General features: G+C 43.5%; 1 protein-coding gene across 25 annotated transcripts in view; it reads right to left on the reverse strand.

Annotated features, from left to right (window-relative positions):
• CDC14B (cell division cycle 14B) overlaps nucleotides 1-24,536 on the reverse strand; it is a 130,443-nt gene that overhangs the window by 12,317 nt on the left and 93,590 nt on the right. For 11 of the 25 annotated variants that reach the window (XR_009215137.1, XR_009215139.1, XR_009215138.1 and 8 more), the window contains exons 10-13: nucleotides 20,783-20,921; nucleotides 20,457-20,616; nucleotides 19,699-19,796; nucleotides 6,517-6,633 (exon numbers count right to left, since the gene is read on the reverse strand). Coding sequence is in view for 19 of the 25 variants with exons in the window: in XM_058445035.1 (XP_058301018.1) it covers nucleotides 6,517-6,633; nucleotides 19,699-19,796; nucleotides 20,457-20,616; nucleotides 20,783-20,921 (514 nt within the window). In the remaining 6 variants the exon portion in view is untranslated. Of the gene's footprint in view, nucleotides 1-25; nucleotides 658-856; nucleotides 1,031-2,313; nucleotides 2,443-6,516; nucleotides 6,634-8,704; nucleotides 9,067-10,630; nucleotides 11,808-12,508; nucleotides 12,653-19,698; nucleotides 19,797-20,456; nucleotides 20,617-20,782; nucleotides 20,922-24,536 lie in introns of those variants that run through there. The other 14 variants (XR_009215142.1, XR_009215140.1, XM_058445038.1 and 11 more) reach the window with 10 other exon arrangements.

Here is a 24,536-nt window from a genome sequence, read left to right on the forward strand (position 1 = left end):
TACAACATGCAACAGTGTTTAAATGTGATTTTCACAGATTCTTGTTAATAAAGCACTCTTTGGTGGAAGACAAGCAGCTTGGGTACTTAACAGAGTTAACATTACAACAGTATTACAAATAGTCAAGTGAAGATGATTAAGCCAAATGGTATCAAATTACAGAAAGTACCATTTCAGTAATGCCTTTTGTATCTTTATAAATTTTGACACAGGGTCCTAAAGTGAACAGAAAATAAATACATAAAAAACCTTCATCAGATCCTCAATTCTTCTGAAGGCCAGCAATTACAATGATTGCCATCACAGGGACACACATGCACCACAGACCAGCCAGCTCCCTGAGTACCAGAGGGCTTGGGTGTTTACACCTGAGACTAAATTTCCAACAGCATGTTTGTCGTTCCGCTTGAGAGCTGGGCCCTTCTCTGAGTCATTCGCTTGCACCCAAACTCAAAGTTTATTATTCAAACTCCAGTGGACCTTTTCTCCATTGATCAACTTCTTAGGTGGAAAAAGCAACTAAGGCTTTTGCAATTTTGTTTTGTTTTCAAATTGTGCTAATTTCTGTTGCAGTTTTCAGTTCCTAGAGTCTTCCGTCAGCTCTGGTCACAGGTTTTTACTTAACGCAAGACTGTTTTAGTCCTTGAAATGGAGAGACTACAGGGGGGAAAAGAGGATTTTTACCATAAAGTTTACACAGCGTCCACAGGCAGTTATCAAAGACAAGGAGGGTAACGTAATAAAAATACTGACATGCTAAAAAGTATATGCTTGCTGTAAGTTTCTAATGACAAATACTTTGGAGAAGACAACACAATATCAACCACAAAGGAAAGACAAACAGGAGAAAGGCAGGGTAGAAAAAGGCTCAGTTCTGCAAAAAATAGAAATTTAAAAAAACCAATACAAGTAAATAAAAATCATAAAAGACGGATGGGCAGGGGCAGCAGGGCCAGGAAAGTACCATGACGCCACTAGGGGCATGTGCTGCAAAGCACTCCTTGTCCTTCCTTTCCTCTGAGGGACCAGGCTGTGGGAGGAGCGGGCAGAACGAAAAGATAGAGAACTGTTACTGGGTTATTTCAAAAGTCAGAATTTGGTCACAGAAAAAGCTCTGGCACCTAAGCGGCTTCCAGCTCCGCTGAGCACAGGAGGCACCCCACAGGCTACCTGCCTCCGCACTCCACGATTCTCATCCTGCCTCTCTTCTCTCCTTCCCCAGTTCACGACGCTACACTTTCAGGTCAGTAACAACTTTCAGAAAACAAACAAAACCAAAAGAAGAGTCAGAAAAACCACTTCCAATCTGGAGGGCCCCTCGCCCGATGCTGCTGCTGCGCTCTTCAAGGAGGAGCATATGAATCGATCATTTCATTTTCAGAGATCCCAACAGAGCACTGAGTCAAAGATCCAGGCCAGCTGGTGAGACAAGTGGGAAAATATCTGGAATTTCAAAGGATCATTAATATTTTAAAACACTGGAGAGAAACAGCATTTTACAAAGAAACATTTGGAGACAACCTTCTGGGACTCCTCTCCTGATGGACTTTGGAGATAACAGCAGTAGCCAAAAATTAACACCCAGAGGCAACAGAACAGGCACCCAGATCTGAGGCTCTGAGAGTCAAGAGGCAGTGGCAGGTGTGACATGGGCAAAGCCACCTGAGAACACTGAAGAAGTCAGAGGTCCTAGATGCAGCTGCTCCCAACTGAAGGGCTCCTGAAAACACTCGTGGTTTCAGAAGCTAAGGAAAGAGGCCGGGCGCGGTGGCTCACACCTGTAATCCCAGCACTTTGAGAGGCTGAGGTAGGCAGATCACCTGAGGTTAGGAGTTCAAGACCAGCTTGGCCAACATGGTGAAACCTCATCTCTACTAAAAATACAGGAGAAAATTTTTAGCCAGGCGTGGTGATGCACGCCTGTATTCCCAGCTATGCAGGAGGCTGAGGCAGGAGAATCACTTCAACCGTGGAGGTGGAGGTTGTATTGAGCCAAGATCGCACCACAGCACTCCAGCCTGGGCAACAGAGTGAGACTCTGTCTCATTTAAAAAAAAAAGAAAAAGAGAGGCTAAGGAAAGAACCTGAGCATTTCTCTCCCCCACCCTCACAATATGAATTAGGTACAAAGCACCCCAGAGCCCTGGACCTTAGGTTTGGTTTGGCAGCTGCAGCAGAAAGTGATGGTTCCCAGTGATACAACTCAGAATTAAAGTAACTTGTACATGACAGTTTCTTAGAAAATGAATGAAGTTATTATTTTTAAAAAAGAAGAGCCTACCCAAAAGAAACAGCATAAGCTAACAAACACGCACCGGCGGAAGGGCTGCGTGAAGACATGAGTGAATGCGAGCAAATGAGGTGGCTGCAGGCTCTCACTCGGAGCACGATGAAATTTCCAAGACTGTTCTAAGAGAGCTCTTCAGAGGTCATGTGAGAACACTGAAAACAGGCCAATTCAACAGAGCCAATTATTCACTGGATTTATTAATTCTTAAAAGAGAAAGGTTAGCATGGATTTATAGCTCTAACAGGAAGTGGGAGGTGGAGAAGCCCACTCACCTCCCTCTCCAGACTCGGGGAAGGGAATGAGAAGGTGCCACACAGAGCCCTGGCAGGACCGAGGGCCACACAGGCTGCCTGGCCACCATCCCAGACCTGTGGCCACATGAGATTTAGGTTTCGATGTGGCACAGCTTCAAATGGATACATGAGGGGATGGTCATCTTCTGTGAGAAACAGTGGCACCTTTTCCCAAAGACAAATAGTTAAGACATCACTCCTATTTTTTCAGCTGCCCCAAGTAATTGCTTTTTTGACGTTTTTGAAAAAGTTCCCCAAAGCTGAAGAGCCTCTCAGTAAACCCAAAAATCAAAAGCACCAATTAAGCACAAAGCGAGTTTGGGTGGAGCCTTCATCCTGGATGCCAAGGAACATGAAAATGGAAGGTCAAGTTCCCATGCACCACAGAAATGATGACAAACCAGTAGGAACTGGCAACCCCAGTGCCTTGCAGGTAGGGATGAAAGGACCCCAAAAGGGTGCTCTATTTGTTTTTTCTACTGCTGTTTAAAGATTTCAACTCAATACTTTAAATTTACTCAACAATCTTAGCTCAATACTATTTTGCTCAGAATCAGACCATGCACCAATATACTAATTCCCTCATTACCCTCCAACCAGAAATGAATACTGTTTAGTAGGATATTATGAATAATATTCAGTAGGATAAAAGCTCCAGGCTACAGCTTGGCTAACTCAAATTCTTAAAAACTATACATAATTTGCCTTTCTTTTGTAAGCTGTAGGTGGATAACAGGTAGGGTGATGTGAGCACAGGACAAAGCCCCAAAAGAGGCACAAAGAAAGAACCCGCTTAGAGGAAGGTGGGGAAATAAACTGTGAGCCCCAGTTAATCCTCACTGTTAGACTCCTTTTGCTCTCCACATCATCTCTGAAAGTCCATTTTGGAATTTAAAAGAAGTCTTTTTGGTTTTCAGAACTATCTCAAATTCCTGGAAACTGCTTTGGGTCATTTCAACATTCAGTCCAGATTACTGACTCTGAAATCTACCTTAGGACCCTCAAAGCATCCCCGCCAGGGACCTGAGGCAGATGCTTGCTGCAACCAGGAACCACTTCTCCAGAGAGGCAGGAGTTCAGGTCACTAGAGTGACATGAAAATGCAACGAGACCTAGATAGAAAAACAGAGGCAAGGCCAGCCCTTCCTTCCTCAAAGGAAGACGGTATGAGCTGGCAAGCACCAGCCAGGCTCCCGGACTCTACTCCTCTGTAACCTAAAAAGCATAATCTAAAAAAGCAAACAGCAGAATTAAATGTGCAAGACACACTACGCTGTAACAAAAGCCTGAGTGGCCAGGAGCCGTGGCTCACGCCTGTAATCCCAGCACTTTGGGAGGCTGAGGCAGGTGGATCACTTGAGGTCAGGAGATCGAGATCAGCCTGGCCAAAATGGTGAAACCCCATCCCTACTAAAAATACAAAAATTAGCCAGGTGTGGTGGCACATGCCACTCACAAGTAGTAATCCCAGTTAATTGGGAGGGTGAGGTAGGAGAATGGTTTGAACCTGGAAGACGAAGTTTGCAGTGAGCCGAGAAAACACTACTGCTCTCCAGCCTGGGCAACTCCATGTCAAAGGAAAAAAAAAAAAAGCCTGAGCACTCATACCTAAAAAGAATATGCCCCTTCAAGACATGTCAAAATTAACAATTAACTGTCATCAACGACAGGCTTTTTATTTGATTTTTTTTTTTTTTGAGACAGAGTCTTGCTCTGTTGCCCAGGCTAGAGTGCAATGGCACGATCTCAGCTCACTGCAACCTCCGCCTCCAAAGTTCAAGTGATTCACCAGCCTCAGCCTCCCGAGTAGCTGGGATTACAGGCACCCGCCACTGCACCCAGCTAATTTTTGTATTTTTAGTAGAGACAGGGTTTCACCATCTTGGCCAGACTGGTCTTGAACTCCTGACCTCATGATCTACCTGCCTCAGCCTCCCAAAGTTCTGGGATTACAGGCATGAGCCACTGCGCCCAGCCTGAATTTTTAATAGTTTGGCTTACCAAAAAGTGTCAGTTAAAACACTCCCATTTCCCTTCATTTATTGTAGAAAAATTGGAAAATAAGACGATAAAAAAGAAAAAAAATCCCAACTGTCCCACCAACCAGAACTTTTATTAGTATCACAGCATATTTTTCCTTTGTCTTATTTCTATGCATATATAGAAACTTACTCATCTATAAATACAGATGTATTGTAGGTATATAAATATTTATACATCTCTATATTTCTATACATATATAGTATACTTACACTTACAAAATCAGAGTCACACTTCAGAATTTTTTTTTTTTTTTTTTTTTGACACAGAGTCTCGCTCTGTCACCCAGGCTGGAGTGCAGTGGTGCGATTGTGACTCACTGCAACCTCCGCCTCCCATGTTTAAGCAATTCTCCTGCCTCAGCCTCCCGAGCTCGGACCACAAGTGCCTGCCACCACACCTGGTTAATTTTTGTATTTTTAGTAGAGACGGGGTTTCACTATGTTGGCCAGGCTGGTCTCAAACTCCTGACCTCAAGTGATCCACCCGCGTCGGCCTCCCAAAGTGCTGGGATTATAGGCGCGAGCCACCGTGCCCGGCCCATACTTCAGAATTGTTATGCGTGGCTCTTTTCACTTACTGCTTCGTGTACTAAACTGTATGACTCCCAATTCATTTGGCATAATGTAACAATCTTGAGCCCATTTCCTGTTTCTCACTGTTATAAATAACACTCTGCTATTGTTCCAATGTACCTAAATCTTTGACCTTTGGTCAGTATTTCTCTAATATTCTTCTCAAGAAGAATCAAAGAGTAAAGAAATAGGAATATCTGGTACATTTCTAATGAAAAATTTTAAATCCTGGAATCATGAGTCAGTGCCTGACAGTCCTCCAATCCTCATGCCGGGGCACTGCTGCATCCCCATGAGAGTGTAAGTGTGCAATAAGGTTGTACAAAACAGTGAAGAGGAGACATGGCAGAGCTGAATGAGTCTTCAAAAGGCAAAGCACACAGAGCTCCCAGCTCTGCCAAGGGTCTCTCGGGAGACTGGCTGCTTTGCACTGGGGACTAATTTCACATTGATAAGGCCCCTAGGCCCAAAGCCTCAGATATACAGGGCAGGGAAGCTGAAAAGAAGCAGGGCACACGTGCAGGACATTTTAAAGTCTGGTTCTGATTATCTTCAGGTCGCTCATGTCTATTAGAAAAGATCGTTTTTACCAGGAGGACAAAAACAGGACTGCATGGGCTGCCAACACCAGGCAACGATGAAAAGGTGCCCCCTTCTACTCCTGAGCCATCTATCCCCACTTCCACTCCTGGGCTATCTATTCTCTCTTCAAATGGGATGTTTTCAGAGTACTTTAAAAATGACATGTCCTCTTCATGAGAAATATCCAAAGACAACAGAGTCACCGACATGGCCACAGAACACATTGGTTTCCTTGTGAAATTTTGCCTACACTTACTGAAGACAGTGATGACAGTGAAAGAACTAGTGCCTTGGGTGTGGGCTGTGGCCAAGAAGACAAAGAGCCACCAGGTAGAGAAGGATCCTCAAACTCTCTAGTTATCTCATTTCTACCATCACATTCATTTGCAGCTAATTGTCCAGCAATGATGCTGTATCTGATATACACCTAGAAAAATGTCCTCCAACTCCTGGCAGCCAGCTTTGGAAATTCTTAATTTAAAAACTTTCCCATATCATGACCCAGAGACCATACTTCCAGAGTTGAGAATTACTTCTAAAAAACAAAACAAAAGCCTACATTAAAATGGTCCAGATTTTCTTAGATAATGAACAAGGAATACACATTTGATGAATTTCCCATCATGGAGACTCTACTTTCTCCTAATTTCGTGTCAATCTCCAGAGGTAGGGTCCAAATATTAAACTGGAAAACCAACGCTTGCAACTTTTCAGAAGAGTAGGATTCTTTTCTCACCTTTTAACACTGCTTTTCCTTGAAGCAGATCTGGTGGTTCGTTTAGTAATGCCTGCACTGCCAGAAATGTTAGGTTCAGATGTTTTACAGCTCTGAACACTGGATTGAAGAATTACTCTGAAAATAGTTGGAAAAAAATAAGATTATATTCACTGAAACCATTTGCAAATACTTGACAGAGGAAAGTATTTTTGCACTTTAGTGCAAATTATCTTGAGAATTGAGAGGATTTTCCATCAACACATTTACCAAAAAAATCTGAAACACATTTTCACATCAAGGCCTTTTAAAATGAAGCATCTCATTTCTCTTTGAAGGTTTCACAAAGACAACCAGAGGGCTTTGCTCCTGGAAGGCGAATGACTTGGCATTTTAAACAATTCCCACACCAAAGAAATCCACCAGCCAAAGAAATCTTTGTGCCCAACAAAAGTAAAAGTAGCTTCTCAGACTTTCAGTCATGAAACAAGACACCATTAAGAAGCTCAAATTCTAAAGAATAGGAACATAAATTTAGGAAATAACTCTATAATATTCACACTCCAAAGCTGTAAGTATGGGTAATAATCCACTAAACCAATACTAATTTTATATAACATTTCAAAATTTTAGAAAGTGTTTAAGCAAAATATGAGTTTCGCCTGGATTATAACACTTACTAAATCTCCAAGTGCCACTAAAATGAAAGTGAAAACACTTAAATTTTGTAAAGCTTGCCTTAATTAAACTCTAAAAAGCTTGAGAAACTGGTGCATATGAGTAGGCTGCCCAGGAGGAAGTACACAATGAATCAGAAAAGAACATCCTGAGATAAAGGCCACACGGAATGTCCTTTAAGAGGCAGATGGTTCTTTGTTTTTTTTTTTTTTTTCTTTCCTCTTTAAATTGTCATGGGGAAAACAGCAGAAGGCATCAAAAGATTTTATATGCAATTCTTTTTTTTTTTTTTTTGAGATGGAGTCTTGCTCTGTCGCCCAGGCTGGAGTGCAGTGGCGTGATCTCGACTCACTGCAACCTCCACCTCCCAGGTTCAAGCCATCCTCCTGCCTCAGCCTCCTGAGTAGCTGGGACCACAGGTGCCCACCACCTCACCTGGCTAATTTTTGTGTTTTTAGTAGAGATGAGGCTTTGCCATGTTGGCTAAGCTGGTCTCGAACTCCTGATCTCAAATGATCCGCCCACCTCAGCCTCCCAAAGTGCTGGGATTACAGGTGTGAGCCACCACACCGGGCCTATATGCAATTCTTTTCTTCAAGAGATAATCAATGACAAACTAAACACATATACACACATTTATAGATATCAACTTTTAATTCTCTGAAAGAGAAAACACTGACTTAACAAGCTTTCTTCTCTCCTATTCAAACATAAAGGTGAGAAAGCCAATAACAACTTATGAGAACCCAACTCAAAAGAGTAAAAAGTTGAACCATTACAATTAGTGAGCATCCCACCTCACGGGCCTCAGCTACCACCATGCTGGCTAATATACCAAAGACAGGGCCTTAAAATAGGCTAAAATTAATAAATTTCTACAACCTTAGCATGACCCAAACCAAAGCATATCCAACATTTAGTAAAATGCTAAACGTCTCATCACTAAAAAAGCAACAAGAGGCTGGGCGCGGTGGCTCACACCTATAATCCCAGCACTTTGAGAGGCCGAGGCAGTTGGATCACAAGGTCAGGAGTTCAAGAGCAGCCTGGCCAAGAAGGTGAACCCCGTCTCTACTAAAAATACAAAAATTAGCCGGGTGTGGTGGCAGGTGCCTATAATCCCAGCTACTCAGGTGGCTGAGGCAGGAGAACTGCTTGAACCCGGGTGGCAGAGGTTGTAGTGAGCCGAGATCGCGCCACTGCACTCCAGCCTGGGCCAAAGAGTGAGACTCTGTCTCAAAAAAAAAAAAAGCAACCAGAGCATAACCTGCAGCTTGTCTGGGCCAGCGGTCCCAAGCTTTCTGGGGAGAAGAGGAGGGGCAGCTTTCCCCACTATTTCACTTTACTCATGCAGGATTTCTGAGGGCCCCATGAAACTAGCTTTCTGTCTCACGGGGGGACATGAATCCTGGATAAATCAGCCAGTGTTTGGTTCAGAAATTCTCCTAGAGTGTGATCATCTGATATGTTGAATGTTCTAACAAAATAGAAAAAGGAGGTGGGTGCAGTGGCTTACGCCTGTAATTCCAGCACTTTGGGAGACTAAGGCAGGAGGATCACTTGAGGTTCGAGACCAGTCTGGGCATTTTAAGCAATTCCCACACCAAAGAAATCCACCAGCCAAACAAATCTTTGTGCCCAAAAGTAAAAGTAGCTTCTCAGATTTTCAGTCATGAAACAAGACACCATTAAGAAGCCCAAATTCTAAAACATAGTGAGACGTCCTCTTTCACTATGTTATTTTATAACAATAATAATTAGCTGGGCGTGGTGGGGCGTGCCTTGGTTCCAGCTACTTGGGAGGTTGAGGTAGGGGGATCACTTGAGCCTGGGAGGTCAAGACTGCAGTGAGCCATGTTTGTGTCACCAATCTCCAGCCGGGTGATAGAGACTCTGCATAAAAAAAAAAAAGAAGTACGTATATGCAACTTAATTGCATGATTAAAGGCAACTATTACCCTGGCTTGTGAATTCTACTTCTAAAAACAAAAAATTATTTTTAAATTCTTTTTTTTCTTTTTTTTTTTTTTTTTTTAAGAGACAGGGTCTCACTCTGTTGCCCAGGCTGGAGTGCAGTGGCACAATCATAGCAGCCTCAAATCCTGGGCTCAACTGATCCTCCCACCTCAGCCTCCAGAGTAGCTGGGACCACAGGTACATGCCACCATACCCAGCTAATTTTTTTATTTTTTATTTTATAGAGATGGGGTCTCGCTATGTTGCCTAGGCTATTCTCAAAATTCTGGCCTCAGTGATTCTCTTGCCTCGACCTTCCAAAGTGTCGGGATTTACAGGCATGAGCCAGCCTGGGCATCCCTAAAAATTATTTGTTTATATAAAGTGAAGGGGAAATATTTATTCATCTCTGCTAAGAATTTGAATATAGAATTTTGCATAAAACCAAACAAAACAAAACAAACTGCTGCTGCTTCACTGCTACTTCTGAAGCCCAGGCCGGGGCACTCATGCTGCCGCTGTTCTCATCTGCTCCCCTCGGCCACTCCCTCACGCACAGAGAAAACGAGACTCCTGTTGGCTTTTTTTTTTTTAAATACAACACCTAATTCTCAAATAATTTGAGGCCAAGGTTGGCCAAAAGTACAGACAACAATCACACTGCAAAATAATTAATCTGAGAAAAAAACAAGAGCTGATACACTGCCTGCTTAGGAAATCTGAATCCTGATTTCTCAAATTAAAACTATAACTGAAGTATTAAATGCCGTTCAAAACAAGACACTACTGCTAAATCCTGCAGTCATTCTCAGGCTGCTGGAAAACATCTTTTTAAAAGTATTTATTTCTCTATAAAATTGGTGTAAATTAAAGTGAACTAATACAATAATAACATTAAATAGCTAGTAATTTCTGTGGAACTTTAAAACCAAGAGAATGATAGAACTTGAGTGTATTAATCATACCAGGGAAGATTCCAGTTATTTGCAGACAACACGGTATTTATCCTAACTGCAGGTTATGTACTGATGAAGTCGGGGTTGGGGGAGAACTCCACTGAGCTATCATGAGTGACAGCGCACACCACCTGACAGGCACCAGAGGGTGATGTGTTGCCTCTGTCACAGGGAACCCGGGCACTCGTGGCCTTCTGCCTTCCAACCCAGGCCAAGCATGGCTTTGCAGAGCAGTGTGCAGCAGATGTATTTTCTTCCTTCCCATCTCCCCTGACAAAATCCTCCGTCCTACCTACCTCTTGCCTATACTGCAGTTCACCTTCTTCTCTGCAGCATCCTTGGAATCTCGGTACTCTGAGATTTCAGATACAGTGAAATCTGCAACCCAAGGAACACAGCAAAGCCAAAAACTAAAAAGCCAGGTCTCGAACATAAATGTCCAATTCCAAGAAAAAAATCCATCAGGGCAACTATGCACTATGTATACTGGCTATCCACTCCGGACACCACAAGAGCGTGCACAAAGGTGACCCTGAGGCCCTGCAGCCTCCAGAGAAGCCTTTCCCACTATCTCCGAGTCTGACTCAGAAGCCTGAAGTGTTGTTATGGCCTAATTCTCCAGGCATGCCGCATAACAGGAGCTTTTCACTGGAAACAACTTATCAGACGATGCCACGCCACCTGCGTCCACTGCCAGCAGAGGTGGGTGGTGATGACAGAGGATGGTGGAGCTCAAGAGTCACCACCTTACAAATAAAACCCTTTTGAGAGAAAGACATGGGGGTGCTACAAAGATGATACTGATTAACACCACTGTAACTGTCACAAGCTTTTTGCTTCTGAAAATTCCAAATAATTAGGCTGAACTGAATATTCTGCTTGGGTATAGAACTACGATGACAAACGTCATTAACAACAACAACAGAAGGTATAATTTACATGGAATACTGAAAAGAAAAGAGCCTGACAGAGACCATGTTTAAACTTACCCTGGGAACGATCATTCAACCACAAAGTGCCTAAATATTATTAGCAACTGCTCCACCCATTCAGAACATCTTTGCCACTTGGAACAGTTTGAGAAGAATAACTCTATGTAATGCATGATGCTCTTGAGTCAGAATATGTGGCAATCGAAGTTGACTAAGAGAAGTAAAGGAGAAAACACCCAAAAGGTTAATCTATCTCAGAAATACAGCAGGTCTGAATGAGCGACAATAAGCTTTTATTTGTAAGATATTCAAGAAAATGCCATAAATAGGAGCAAGTTAAGCAGGTTTTGCCTAATTCTGAAGAGAGAAATCAGCTTGATTTTTAAATCTTTCTCAGCTATGTGAAAATATTCAATGAAACCACAAAGTACCAGAGCTGGTTGCAATGGAATTTTTCTTTGGAAGAGATCTTGCAAGGAACTTTTGCATTCTTTCATAACTTCCAAGTCCAAGAGGAGACAAGAGAAGAAATTCTTAAAATATGAGTTAAGGAAAAAGCTTCAGAGAAGGAAGAATGCAGCTCAGACACAGGAGGGTGGCGGCGGACCCCGTGACATGGACACACCCGCCTTCTGGGGTCTTCAACATGCTGTTCCACAAGTGGGCCTCTTGCACATTCTTCTGCAGAAATAAAGCCTCTTCGCTGTTAAGGTCTTCATTTCAAAGATGAAAGATCTCAAGAGAATACAAATTTGCTGCTATTTGCCTATTAAAGGCATTCTGGCTATGTCTGGGCAAGGAGAAAAGCGGGAACAATGACCATCATATGGAAATGCACCAACTTAAACAGGCGACCTCAGCTCCATCCTCCTACTTTCATTTAGCATCAAGTGCTACACACTGTACTTACTGTATTCCCTAAAGGAGAGGAGGAAAATGAGAGCAGGAAATTCTGCACACTAAAGAGAGAAGACTTATGAGAGAGCTGCTGTACAATGGCAGATTTCAAGGCTACAAAATCACATATTTAATGAAAGTAGATCAGTGGGAAAAATGCTTCTTTGCTAGATTGGGAAGGACACACTCAAGATACAGAAAACTAGAGGGAAATTGTATAGCCAACTGACGAAAATAAAACCACCCCAATTATCCTAAGCTAACTACTTTTGATAGGGAAGAAAAACTGTTTCAGTGAAGAAAAACTGTTTCAGTGTCTTTATTTATCAACTGCTATTTTGAAATATCTGTTAAGGATAAGCATAACTTTAAAACAACGTATGTTACTTTCAATATCCTTTCTATGAGAGGAACAGTGAAGCCCACCTTCCCTCCCCACCACCATCCCATTAATTGAAAAGATTCAGAAAAAGAACCTTTGAAAATAGGCAAACCAACAAAGCTAGGAGCTGACAAGGAGAAAAACATGCATTGTGGGAACCACACTAGGCACCAGAAGTAAGCAACGGCAGAGAAACAGAACGGGACACTTACAGCAGCTATCTGTCAGGGGGTCCTGATGGCTACTGTGTTCTGAAACCATCGAGACAGAATAGCAGGATGGGAAGAATGTAGTCACAAACAATCCACCAGATGACAACACTACACAGTGCAGAGGTCAGCACAGCTAGGGGACATCTGGAAAGGGGTGAAGGGGAAAGAACAGATGTTCAAATTGGGAAGCCAAAAGAAATTACACAATCATCAATCAATCAATCAATCAATCAAGCCATATGTGAATTTTAGACACCCTAAAAGCCCAGAACAGCAACAGGGATACAAAGGGGTGGTCAACAAGGATGGAGTTTTGCCATTTTATGTTGAAGAAAAAAATGCTATGTTTAAACAGGTTTCATACTTTGGGACTCAGTCACTAGTTAGATAACTACCCTATGTTAATTTAACTTTATGATACTGAAATCAGTCACAGATAAATGATTGAGGTTCTTCAAAAAGCAGAAGATGTGCACACACAGAAAACTAAACTAAACCAAACCACAAGGGGCAAAGGAGGCAAAACCAGATAACCAAAAACAAACAAACAAACAAAAAAACACAAAACCCCAGACTAGTTAACAAAATCACAGGAGGCACAACTAAAAATGAACGTAACACAGCAGAACTGATCTCACTTCAAGGGAGTTACTAACTCCTGAGTCATCCAGGAAGCTAAGGGAATGGCACATTTTTATAATATGGTTCACATTTAACCCAGGGCAACACAAAATGAGCAAAATTTCACTTAGGTATGCATACTATAGACTTTTTTTTTTTTTTTTTTTTTTTTGAGACGGAGTCTCGCTCTGTCACTCAGGCTGGAGTGCAGTGGCGCAATCTCGGCTCACTGCAAGCTCCGCCTCCCGAGTTCACGCCATTCTCCTGCCTCAGCCTCTCCGAGTAGCTGGGACTACAGGCGCCCGCCACCACGCCCGGCTAATTTTTTGTATTTTTAGTAGAGACGGGGTTTCACCGTGGTCTCGATCTCCTGACCTCGGGATCCACCCGCCTCGGCCTCCCAAAGTGCTGGGATTACAAGCGTGAGCCACCGCGCCCGGCCACATACTATAGACTTTTCTTAGTTTTTTTCCACACTCATTTTCCTCATACTAGTTGGCTTTCAGCTTGGTGTTTCTTTATTTTTTATTTTTTAATTATGATACTTTTTTGAGATGGAGTCTTGCTCTGTCACTCAGCCCGGAGTGCAATGGCGTGATTTTGGCTGACTGCAACCTCCGCCTCCCAGGTTCAAGCAATTCTCCCACTGCAGCCTCCTGAGTAGTTGGGATTAGAGGCACACATCACCACGCCCAGCTAAGTACTGTATTTTTAATACAGGGTTTCACCGCGTTGGCCAGGCTGGTCTCAAACTCCTGATCTCAGATGATCTGCCTGGCTCAGCACCCCAAAATGCTGGGATTACAGGTGTGAGCCACTGCACCTGAGCTCTATTTTATTATTAATTAATTTTTTTTTTTGAGATGGAGTTTCACTCTTGTCGCCAGGCTGGAGTGCAGTGGTGTGATCTCGGCTCACTGCAACCTCTGCCTCCCGGGTTCAAGCAATTCTCCTGCCTCAGCCTCGCAAGCAACTGGGATTACAGGCATGTGCCACCATGCCCAGCTAATTTTGCATTTAGTACAGACGGGGTTTCTCCATGTTGGTTAGGTCAAACTCCCGACCTCACCCTGCCTCTTTTTCATTTTTAAGAAACAGGGGTCGGCCGGGCGCAGTGGCTCATGCCTGTAATCCCAGCACTTTGGGAGGCTGAGGCAGGTGGATCACCTGAGGTCAGGAGTTTGAGACCAGCCTGACCAACATGGTGAAACCCCGTCTCAACTAAAAAAATAAAAAAATTAGCCAGCATGGTGGCATATGCCTGTAATCCCAGCTACTCAGGAAGCTGGGGCAGGAGAATTGCTTGAGCTCGGGAGGTGGAGGTTGCAGTGAGCCGAGATCATGCCACTGCACTCCAGCCTGGCCGACAGAACAAGACTCTGTCTCAAAAAAAAAAAAAAAAAAAAAAAAAGGCCGGGCAAGGTGGCTCACGCCTGTAATCCCAGCACTTTGGGAGGCTGAGGCAGGTGGATCACGAAGTCAGGAGATCAAGACCATCCAGGCTAACATGGTGAAACCCCGTCTCTACTAAAAATACAAAAAATTAGCCGGGTGTGGTGGCAGGCACCTGTAGTCCCAGCTACTCGGGAGGCTGAGGCAGGAGAATGGCGTGAACCCAGGAGGTGGAGCTTGCAGTGAGCTGAGATTGCGCCACTGCACTCCAGCCTGGGCAACAGAGCAAGACTCCGTCAAAGAACGAAAGAAAGAACGAAAGAAAGAACGAACGAACGAACGAAAGAAAGAAAGAAAGAAACAGGAGTCTTGCTCTGTTGCCCAGGCTGGAGTGCAGTGGCATTATCATAGTTCACTCACAGTAACCTCCAACTCCTAGGCGCAAGCAATTCTCCCACATCAGCCTCCTGAGTAGCAGCTGAGACTACCTGTTCATGCCACCATGCCCAGTTATTATTATTTATTTTTTACTTTTTTTGTAGAGACAGAATCTCACTATGTTGGCCAGGCTGGTCTCGAACTCCTGGGCTCAAGTGATCCTCCTGCCTTAAACTCCCAAAGCACTGGGATTACAGGCATGAGCCACCATGTCCAGCCTCAGCTTGGTGTTTCTTAATCCATTGGTCTGAGTTCTAGCAGCGAGGAAGGAAACCTCCTCCCATTTGGAAGGGCAGATGCTCCTTCCAACGACTGCACTTCCAAATGGTCACCTGGATACATCTGTGACCAAATATTAGAGCCTCTACTGAGCATCTGCTGTGTGCGGAGTACTGCTGATCAATTTGGAAATGACCGATTTGGCTTATCATGTCATTTTTATTGTTGACCTTATCACTGTCATCATTAAAAATTACATGTCAGGCCGGGCGCAGTGGCTCATGCCTGTAATCCCAGCAGTTTAGGAGGTGAGGCGGGCAGATCATGAGGTCAGGAGTTCGAGACCAGCCTGGCCAACATGGTGAAACCTCATCTCTACTAAAAATACAAAAATTAGCGAGGCGTGGTGGCATGTGCCTGTAATCCCAGCTACTAGGGAAGCTGAGGCAGAAGAATCACTTGAACCCAGAAGGTGGAGGTTGCAGTGAGCCAAGATTACGCCACTGTACTCCAGCCTGGGTGACAAAGCAAGACTCTGTCTCGGGGAAAAAAAAAATTACATGCCAGGCATCCTATATTGTGGAAAGGGATTAGACTAAAGGGTGAACTCGAAATATAGCCTAACCTCACCTCACAAGTTATACCCACACCATCTTATTTAATCTTCCCACAAAAACACAAGCTACTAATATATATTAAGATCACAGAGGTGAATATTTAAATAGAATGAATAAATGGCCTGGGAGCACTAGAGAACTCTCTACTGATCCCAGCCTTCATTTTCAGTTCCTTAAAGGCAGAATGGCCTGAATGTCCAAGTGTCAGCATTATAGATGTTTACTTGTTCCTCTAGTAAACCTCATGGCTTAAGAATTATTTTCTGGCTGGGTGCGGTGGCTCACACCTGTAATCCCAGCACTTTGGGAGGCCAAGGTGGGCAGATCACGAGGTCAGGAGATCAAGACCATCCTGGCTAACACAGTGAAACCCTGTCTCTACTAAAAATACAAAAATTTAGCTGGGCGTTGTGGTGGGCACCTGTATTCCCAGCTACTCAGGAGGCTGAGGCAGGAGAATGGCATGATCCCAGGAGGCGGAGCTTGCAGTGAGCTGAGATCGTGCCACTTTACTCCAGCCTGGGCGACAGAGCGAGACTCTGTCTCAAAAAAAAAAATTAAATTAAAAAAAATAATTATTTTCCATTGCTAACAGATACACCCATCTCCAAACCTACCAAAACCATCAGTATGCAGAACGACAGGCCTCATGGCTCAAGTTATGAAATTTACCAAATCCATTTTAGCACAGACAATATACTTGTCAACACGTCCTGAAGATCAGCTCAATGTCATGGTGCCACATGGTTTACTGTCATCATTGTAGTCAGGATGAGACAGGCTGAGCAAATGGCTATTTTATAATCACTAAAAACTTAAACTCTCTCCCAAAACTGACCATTTATAAAAGAGAAACCAGCCAGGCGCCAGTGGCTCATGCCTGTAATCCTAGCACGTTGGGAGGCTGAGGCGGGTGTATCACTTGAGGTCAGGATTTAGAGACCAGCCTGGCCAACATGGTGAAACCTTGTCTCTACTAAAAATACAAAAAATTAGCTGGGTGTGGTGGTGCGTAATCCCAGATACTCCGGAGGCTCAGGCAGCAGAATCACTTGAACCCAGGAGGCGGAGGTTGCAGTGAGCCGAGGGCACACCACTGCACTCCAGCCTGGCCAATAGAGCAAGACTCTGTCTTGAAAAAAAAAAAAAAAGAGAGAGAAACCAGTCATTGGAATAATATTTTATGTACTATAATTTTCTAAAAATCACTAATACTTGTGTATTTCTCACTAACTTTCCTTCTTGCATGTACTGTATTTCCATAAGGCTAAGTGCCAATGTTAAAGCAAAATAACTTGCTCACAGAAATCAATGAGTCAAACTGGGATGAAGAAATTGATTTTGTATTTTTCAACCCAAGCCATTGTTGAGAACAGTCCCTCAGGGACTTCTATTCCTAAAATAACAACAAAGACACAAGAGGGAAAGAAAGAAAACCTTCAGCTGATCTTTTCTAGGGCCAAAAACCTGCAAATAATAGTGGAGAGGGTTTGAAAAAGCAGAGACGGCGATAAGCAAAATGTTGTAAAGGAGGAGGAAGGAGATTTGCTGAGACTCATCAAAAATCCCCTGGGGTCTATACACATAACTCAGAGCTTAGAAAAACTAGCATTTCGCTTTCTTCTTTAAAAGTGTGGCCTAAAACTTTGTTATTTGTGTTATGTGGGGCTATTTATATATATTGCTTTTGGGATATTACCAAAAGGAATCCTGAGCTACCTCTTTGTTTTTTAACTTTTACCATTGTACTTGATTTTACTTATTTATTTAGACAGGGTCTCACTCTGTCACCCAGGCTGGATGCAGTGATCGTGGCTCACTGCAGCCTTAGACTCCTGGGCTCAAGTGGTCCTCTCGCCTCAGCCTCCCGCATAGCCTGGTCTACAGGTGCGCACCACCACGCCCAGCTGGATTTGAACTCATGTTAATGAGAGTAGCAGATTCAGAGGGTGACTGAAGGAAACTTCCTATTGAACAAAAACTTTTGACTAAGCAGGATTTGTATCCCCTGACTCTCAACTTGACTTTTGAACAGCAGGCAACAAAATATTAAAACATAAACTGATGATGCTGATTCTGAAAAACAAAACAAAAAATCCCAGACACAGCTAAAATCAACCCACAAAAGCATCAGTTTCCGAGGGCTTGCAATTCAATGTGTGGTCCCTGGACCAGCAGCCTCGGCTAGAAATGTGAAATCTTGGGCCCCCCCCCATCCCACTAATCATAACCCATATTTCAACAAGTGCCTGGGTGCCTCCTGCACACTGAAGTCTGAGAAGTACTGCTCAAGGGCGCTGCCTGCCTTCTCCACCACATTCAGAATTAGTATCTGGATGATTACCTGGAGCCACCATAATACTTCCAAAGAAAAACCATTAAGGCCTTAGGTGAAGACTTTTAATAAGGAAATTAAAAACGAAATGGCATTTGGAGTTAATTAAATTATACAAAGGCACCATTTTTATTTGTTTGTTTGTTTTTTGAGATGGAGTCTCACTCTGTCACGACCAGGCTGGAGTGCAATGGCGTAATCTCGGCAATGCAATCTCTGCCTCCCGGGTTCAAGTGATCCTCCTGCCTCAGCCTCCTGAGTAGCTGGGATCCTATAATGCCTACAGCACCCACCATCATACCTGGCTAATTTTTGTATTTTTGTAGAGACGAGGTTTCACCATGTTGGCCAGGCTGGTCTTGAACTCCTGATCTTAGGTGATCCACCCACCTTGGGCCTCCCAAAGTGCTGGGATTACAGGTGTGAGCCACCACGCCTGGCCAAAAGGCACCATTTTTAAAGCAGTATAGTTGACTAAAGTACCACTAAGCTGCGAAAGAAATGCTTAATAAACGCCTATAATCAAAATGGATGCCCTACTTCACTCACATAACACTACATATTGTAAAACTCAATTCTTTGCCTTGGGTCTTTTAAGAAGAACCTCCCAGGGGAGCAACCCATAATGACACATGCCTTACGTGTAATTCTACTTCAGAATTTTTATGACGAGATACTAGTGAGGAATTACTTTTAATTAAAAAGAAAACCTGTTCTCTGCCAATATAATGGTTTATTGTATCATACTTCCTTACCATATTACAAGATGCTTACTGAATAAATGATCTATGTCCATCACACTCCCTCCCCGCAAAAAAGAAGGTTGGAAATCTGGTGCCCCACAATGAAAAAGGAAGTAACTAGAAGGAAGAAATCCAATGGCAACAAGTGGGAGTATTTACTAAAGAACAGCCTACAAAAAATACCATGGTCATGTACTTTGCTTCTGCATATTTTTCTAACAATCTTGGATGCTCCATCAGGTTGAATCCCAACTAACACACATTCACAAGAATGTACACATGGACATACATACACTCAGTAACCAAAACATTTCCTATTCTCAGGCTAAATCTTCCTCTATAATTAGAAAATCATTCTCCAAAGAAACAAACAAAAAACCCAAAATATAGTTTAGACCAGTTCATTGTTGCCCCAAAACAACATAATGTCATTAAGCCATCATGTCATACTGATCAAAACAAATGATCTGCAACGTGGCAAATATAAAGAAATATACCACTTTAGTAACTATGGACAAGTCTGGCATCCTAGGCTTTACATCTGCTGTCGTGCTCCTGAGGATGCCCCATGCTGATTATTCATGGAGAAAAAGTATCCCTGATGTCGCCTTCCCACCCATAAAGGCTCATGAGGACCAAGGTAAACAAGGGACAGCTGACAGCTTCCAAGGCCAGCACCCCTAGGTTTTAAATAACATAGGCAAGCATTTCAAAGTGGCATCATGGGCTTGCAACTATGGAGACAAATGTTCAGGAAAAACCCTCACCAAGGACCCCACACACATATGAAGAAACATCAACCACAACAAAGGAACCCAGACTCACGTGAGAGGAATAGCGTTTGTTTTGGATTGTCTTCTGCTTTTCAAGGCCCGAAGTCTATCACCTTGCGTCACTCCATTGATTTCGTCATCATCACTGTACTGTGTAAGTAAAAAAACACTGAGCTAATGATTTAAGTTGCGCTTATTAATGCAGTACAGCAGAGCAGCAATTTATCCACATGAACACAGACAGTCCAAGTTTCTGCGAGCTCTAAAGTATTTTTCCCTTTCACAACCAAGCTTCAGGTGACATTTTAAGACAGCCGAAGCTGACTTTCAGAGACAACCCAGCAGCACTCTCGTTAGAAAACACATCAACAGTGAAGAGGGTTAATGGGCTTTCAAGTTTGAAAACGCTCTTTTTAAAATCTCTCAGTGTACTTACTACCACTTAATGTAGTACTGCTACCCCCTAAGCCTTTGATTTGTTAAAAGCTCTCCATTTGAGAATGATTGCTTTCCTAAATCAGCTGTTGTGAAATGGCAAAAAGGGGTGAGGGGCAGGGGTAGATCTGGCTGAAGAGCTCACTTCACAACCTTTCATGCACCTGCCGAGTGAGTAAAACATAGTTTTATGGACGCACAACCTTGTTTCCACTATTTTGGGTAAGAAGTGCCTAGAGAGGGTTATAAATAGAAAAAACTGACAATCATCCAAGAGCTGCTTTATTATTTTACCTACAGTTTTCTCCATACCCTGACAGGGTCTCACTAGCAGTTAAAACAGTAACAACATCGCAACAGAAACGGCTTGATTACCGGTTCGGGTTCTTGCTGATCTTGATGCTCGACCCCATTTATGGAAATGTCATCAACGCCAGAGAGAAGTTTCGAGAAGGCTGCTCTGTGTTGTCCATTCTCCTGCCCCTTTAACTTCTGACGAAAATAGTCCCCTTCCAGCCAGAGGCTTGTTTGCTTCCTAGAGCATTTAAATAACATCAAAATAGAGCTTTCCAGAAAGATACATGAACAACTTCTTCCTACCAGACTATCTGTTGTTACTGGAAACTAAGGGAAATTCCACTCCCCGTCAGATTCCAACCCCACGTGTTCCCTTGGAACTATAGACGTAGGCTACTACTTACATCACCAAAAACTGCTGCTGAGGCCCAATCACTGAGCCAGGTCTGCAGATCCTGACCCATGCAATGGTCTCGGCTGCTGTCATCCTGTAATGCTTCATGATGTAGCAGGCAATCAGAGTGCCCGTGCGACCAAGGCCAGCTAGGAAAAGAAAGAAGCTCAGAAATGAAACTTGGGCTGATGTACTCCAGGATTTTGTTGGGCAGGCAGAATTTTTTTAAAAGGCTTCTCATGACTCTGCTTCTTTCAATAGTGGTTCTCAAGGCTGGTTACACTCTGGAATCACCTAGAGAGGTTTTTAAATACTGATGCCTGGTCTCACATCCGGAATGTATTTATTATTTGTTTCATTTATTTATTTATTTATTTTTGAGACGGAGTCTCACTCTGTCACCCAGCAGGCTGGAGTGCAATGATGCGATCTCAGCTCACTGCAACCTTCACGTCCCGGGCTCAAGCAATTCTCCTACCTCAGCCTCCCAAGTAGCTGGGATTTACAGCCATGTGCCAACACACCCAGCTAATGTCTGTATTTTCAGTAGAGACAGGGCTTCACCATGTTGGCCAAGCTGGTCTTGAACTCACCTCACCTCAGGTGATCCGCCCGCCTTGGCCTCCTAAAATGCTGGGATTATACACTTGAGCCACCACACCTGGCCTTATGCCCAGAATTTAGATTTAACTGGTATGCAGCATAGCTTGGACACAGAGATTCCTAAAATCTTCCAGATGATTCTACATGTAGCTGAAGTGGAGAATCACTTTCTGAGCAATGATTCTCAGTAAGTGCAGTGTCTTCTGCCCTGGGCATTTTAGAAAAATGGTACCACCATCTTTGCAAAAACAAAGGTTTGTAATTTTGCACTTACTCCCACATCCAATTATATTTTCTAGTCTGTTATACCCATTTTCACTCAGATTTTTTTAAACCTCTATTGGTGGTGGCCTGTCTTATCTAGAATATTATCACTACCTCCAGTGATGGTTAATTTTATGTGTTAATCTGGAATGAATCTTTGGAGATTAACATTTAAGTTGGTGAGCTTTCAGTAAGCACAGTTCCCTCCATAATATGGTTGGGCCCCATCCAATCAGCTGGAAACCTGGGCAGAACAAAAACCCCTGACTTTCCTGAGCAAGAGACTGCCTTTGGCTTTCATCTGCACCATCAGCTTTCCCATGTTTCCAGGCTGCTGGGCCACACTGCATATTTTGGACTCACCAGAATCCATACTTGCACGAGCCAATTCCTTTTAATAAATCTCCTACATATAAAAAAAATCCTACTGGTTGTTTTTCTGGAGAACCCTAAATAATACAGATTTGGATCATGAGATGGGGGTCACTGTAACAACCACATAGAAATGGAGAAGTGGCTTTGTGAGTGACAACCTTGGATATTTAGCAGAGGAGATTTGTAAGGAAAGTGTTGAAGATACAACCTGGTTTCTCCTTACTGGTTACTGTAAAATGCAAAAGGAAAAAGACGAATTAAAGAAGAAATTGTTAAGCAACAGGGAATCAGGAACTAGAGTCAGAAAATTCTCAGGCTATCCATATTGCAAAATAAGAGTGTTACAGAGAGAAAAATCAAGGGTGTGGCTGGACACTCCCCCTCTAAAGAGATTACCTAGACTTAATCAGCCATCTCAGCAGAAGCAAGGACAAGAGATGGGATTATACCAGCAGAGACACTGGCAGCTTGCACTAAAGGGGATGGGCATGGAATAAAATAAAGTAATGCTTTTGGACTTCTGACAGCAGAGCTACCTGGATGCAAACATTCTTTGTCCTTCAAGAAAAGGAAGGATGATCCCAAGGGCAATTTAGAGACCCCTAGTGCTGCCACTGCCACCAAGACACAGAGTATATAAGCTCAGGGCAGGCCTGCCTACTCCTTGATTTCACAGGGTAGGCCACCTCTATTAGTTACAGCAAACCCAGCTGCCTCTGACCACAGCCCTCAGGGGCAAAGCCACCATCCTAGAGGGCCTGGAGGGCAGAGTGTGGAGCCAAAGAGGATGATTCTCTAGCCTTAAGATGTAATGGGATTTGCCTGGCTAGATTTTGGACTCGCCTAGAAGCTCTTCCTTCTGGTTTCTCCCTTTTGGAATGGGAATGTCTATCCCGTGCCTGGAGCATCCCATCACAGCTGGGAGGAATTATGCCTCAGGATGGATCATACCTCAAGTCTCCCCTATACTTGAGTTGGATGCTATTTAGATGAGACTCTGAACTTGGAGTTGATGCTGGAATGAGTTGAGATGTTCAGAGCTGATGAGATGGGGTGAATGTATTTTTGAAGTGAAGGGACATAAATTTGAGGGGGGCCAGAGGGCAGAATATAACGAACTGAATTGTGTCCCCCCTAACCCAAATCCATATATTGTTCTAACTCCCAATACAACTGTATTTGCAGATAAGGCCTTTACAGAAATAAATAAGGTCACAGAGTGGGGCCCTAATCCAATAGGACTGGTGTACTTCTAAGAAAAGAAAGACATAGGCCGGGTGCAGTGGCTCACGCCTGTAATCCCAGCACTTTGGGAGGCGGAGGCAGGCAGATCATGAGGTCAGGAGATTGAGACCATCCTGGCTAACACAGTGAAACCCCGTCTCTACTAAAAAATACAAAAAATTAGCCGGGCATGGTGGCAGGCACCTGTAGTCCCAGCTACTTGGGAGGTTGAGGCAGGAGAATGGCGTGAACCCAGGAGGCTGAGCTTGCAGTGAGCTGAGATCGCGCCACTTTACTCCAGCCTGGGCAACAGAGCGAGACTCTGCCTCAAAAAAAAAATAAAAGAAAGAGACGGCAGGAGTTAAGTGCAAACCATGAGAAGACTCAGAGATGACAGCCATCTGCACTGCAAGCCGAGGAGAGAGGCCTCCCCAGGAAACATCCCTGCCAGTGCCTTGACCTTGGACTTCTAGCCTCCAGAACTGTGAGAGAATTAACTTCTGTTGTTTAAGCCACCCAGTTGGTGATATGCCCCAGCAGATTAATATACCTCTTAATGAATCTCAATTTTCACTGTACAGCCCAATTTTCATACTGTCATCATTTTTCTTCCCTAAACAAAGATGCAATCAAATAAGATCCTCTCTAGAGGGCTTTTAATTGGTCATCATTCTATTTCAGGGTATCTCAACCTCAGCAGTACTAACATTTGAGGCTGGATAATTATTTATAGTGAGGAGCTGTCCTGTGCACTGTAGGATGTTTAGCAGCATCCCTGATCTCTAACCACCAGATGCCAGTAGTACCCAACACCCAAAAACGGTCTCTGCAGGTTGCCAAATGTCGGGTGTGTGATGGGGGTGGGGTGCAAAAGGACCCTGCTGAAGAATTACTTCAACTGCTTTTTATAATTAAAAAATGAAATAAGCAATGCTGGCTCTTGTTTTAATTATGTTTAAAAATTGGAGTAAAATATACATAAAATTTACCGTTTTTCTTCATGCATCATTTTCCTGATTTCATTTAGTTGTCTGAATCCTCTTTTAGCTCACTGAACATGTTTAAGACAGTTATTTTAAATTCTGTATCAGGGCCGGGTGCGGTGGCTCACGCCTGTAATCCCAGCACTTTGGGAGGCCGAGGCGGGTGGATCACAAGATAGGAGATTGAGACCATCCTGGCTAACACAGTGAATCCCTGTCTCTACTAAAAATACAAAAAAATTAGCCGGGCGTGGTGGCGGGCACCTGTGGTCCCAGCTACTAGGGAGGCTGAGGCAGGAGAATGGCGTGAACCTG

The sequence above is a fragment of the Hylobates moloch genome, unplaced genomic scaffold (assembly GCF_009828535.3).
Source record: "Hylobates moloch isolate HMO894 unplaced genomic scaffold, HMol_V3 SCAFFOLD_10, whole genome shotgun sequence".
In the NCBI taxonomy this organism is placed as follows: domain Eukaryota; kingdom Metazoa; phylum Chordata; class Mammalia; order Primates; family Hylobatidae; genus Hylobates; species Hylobates moloch.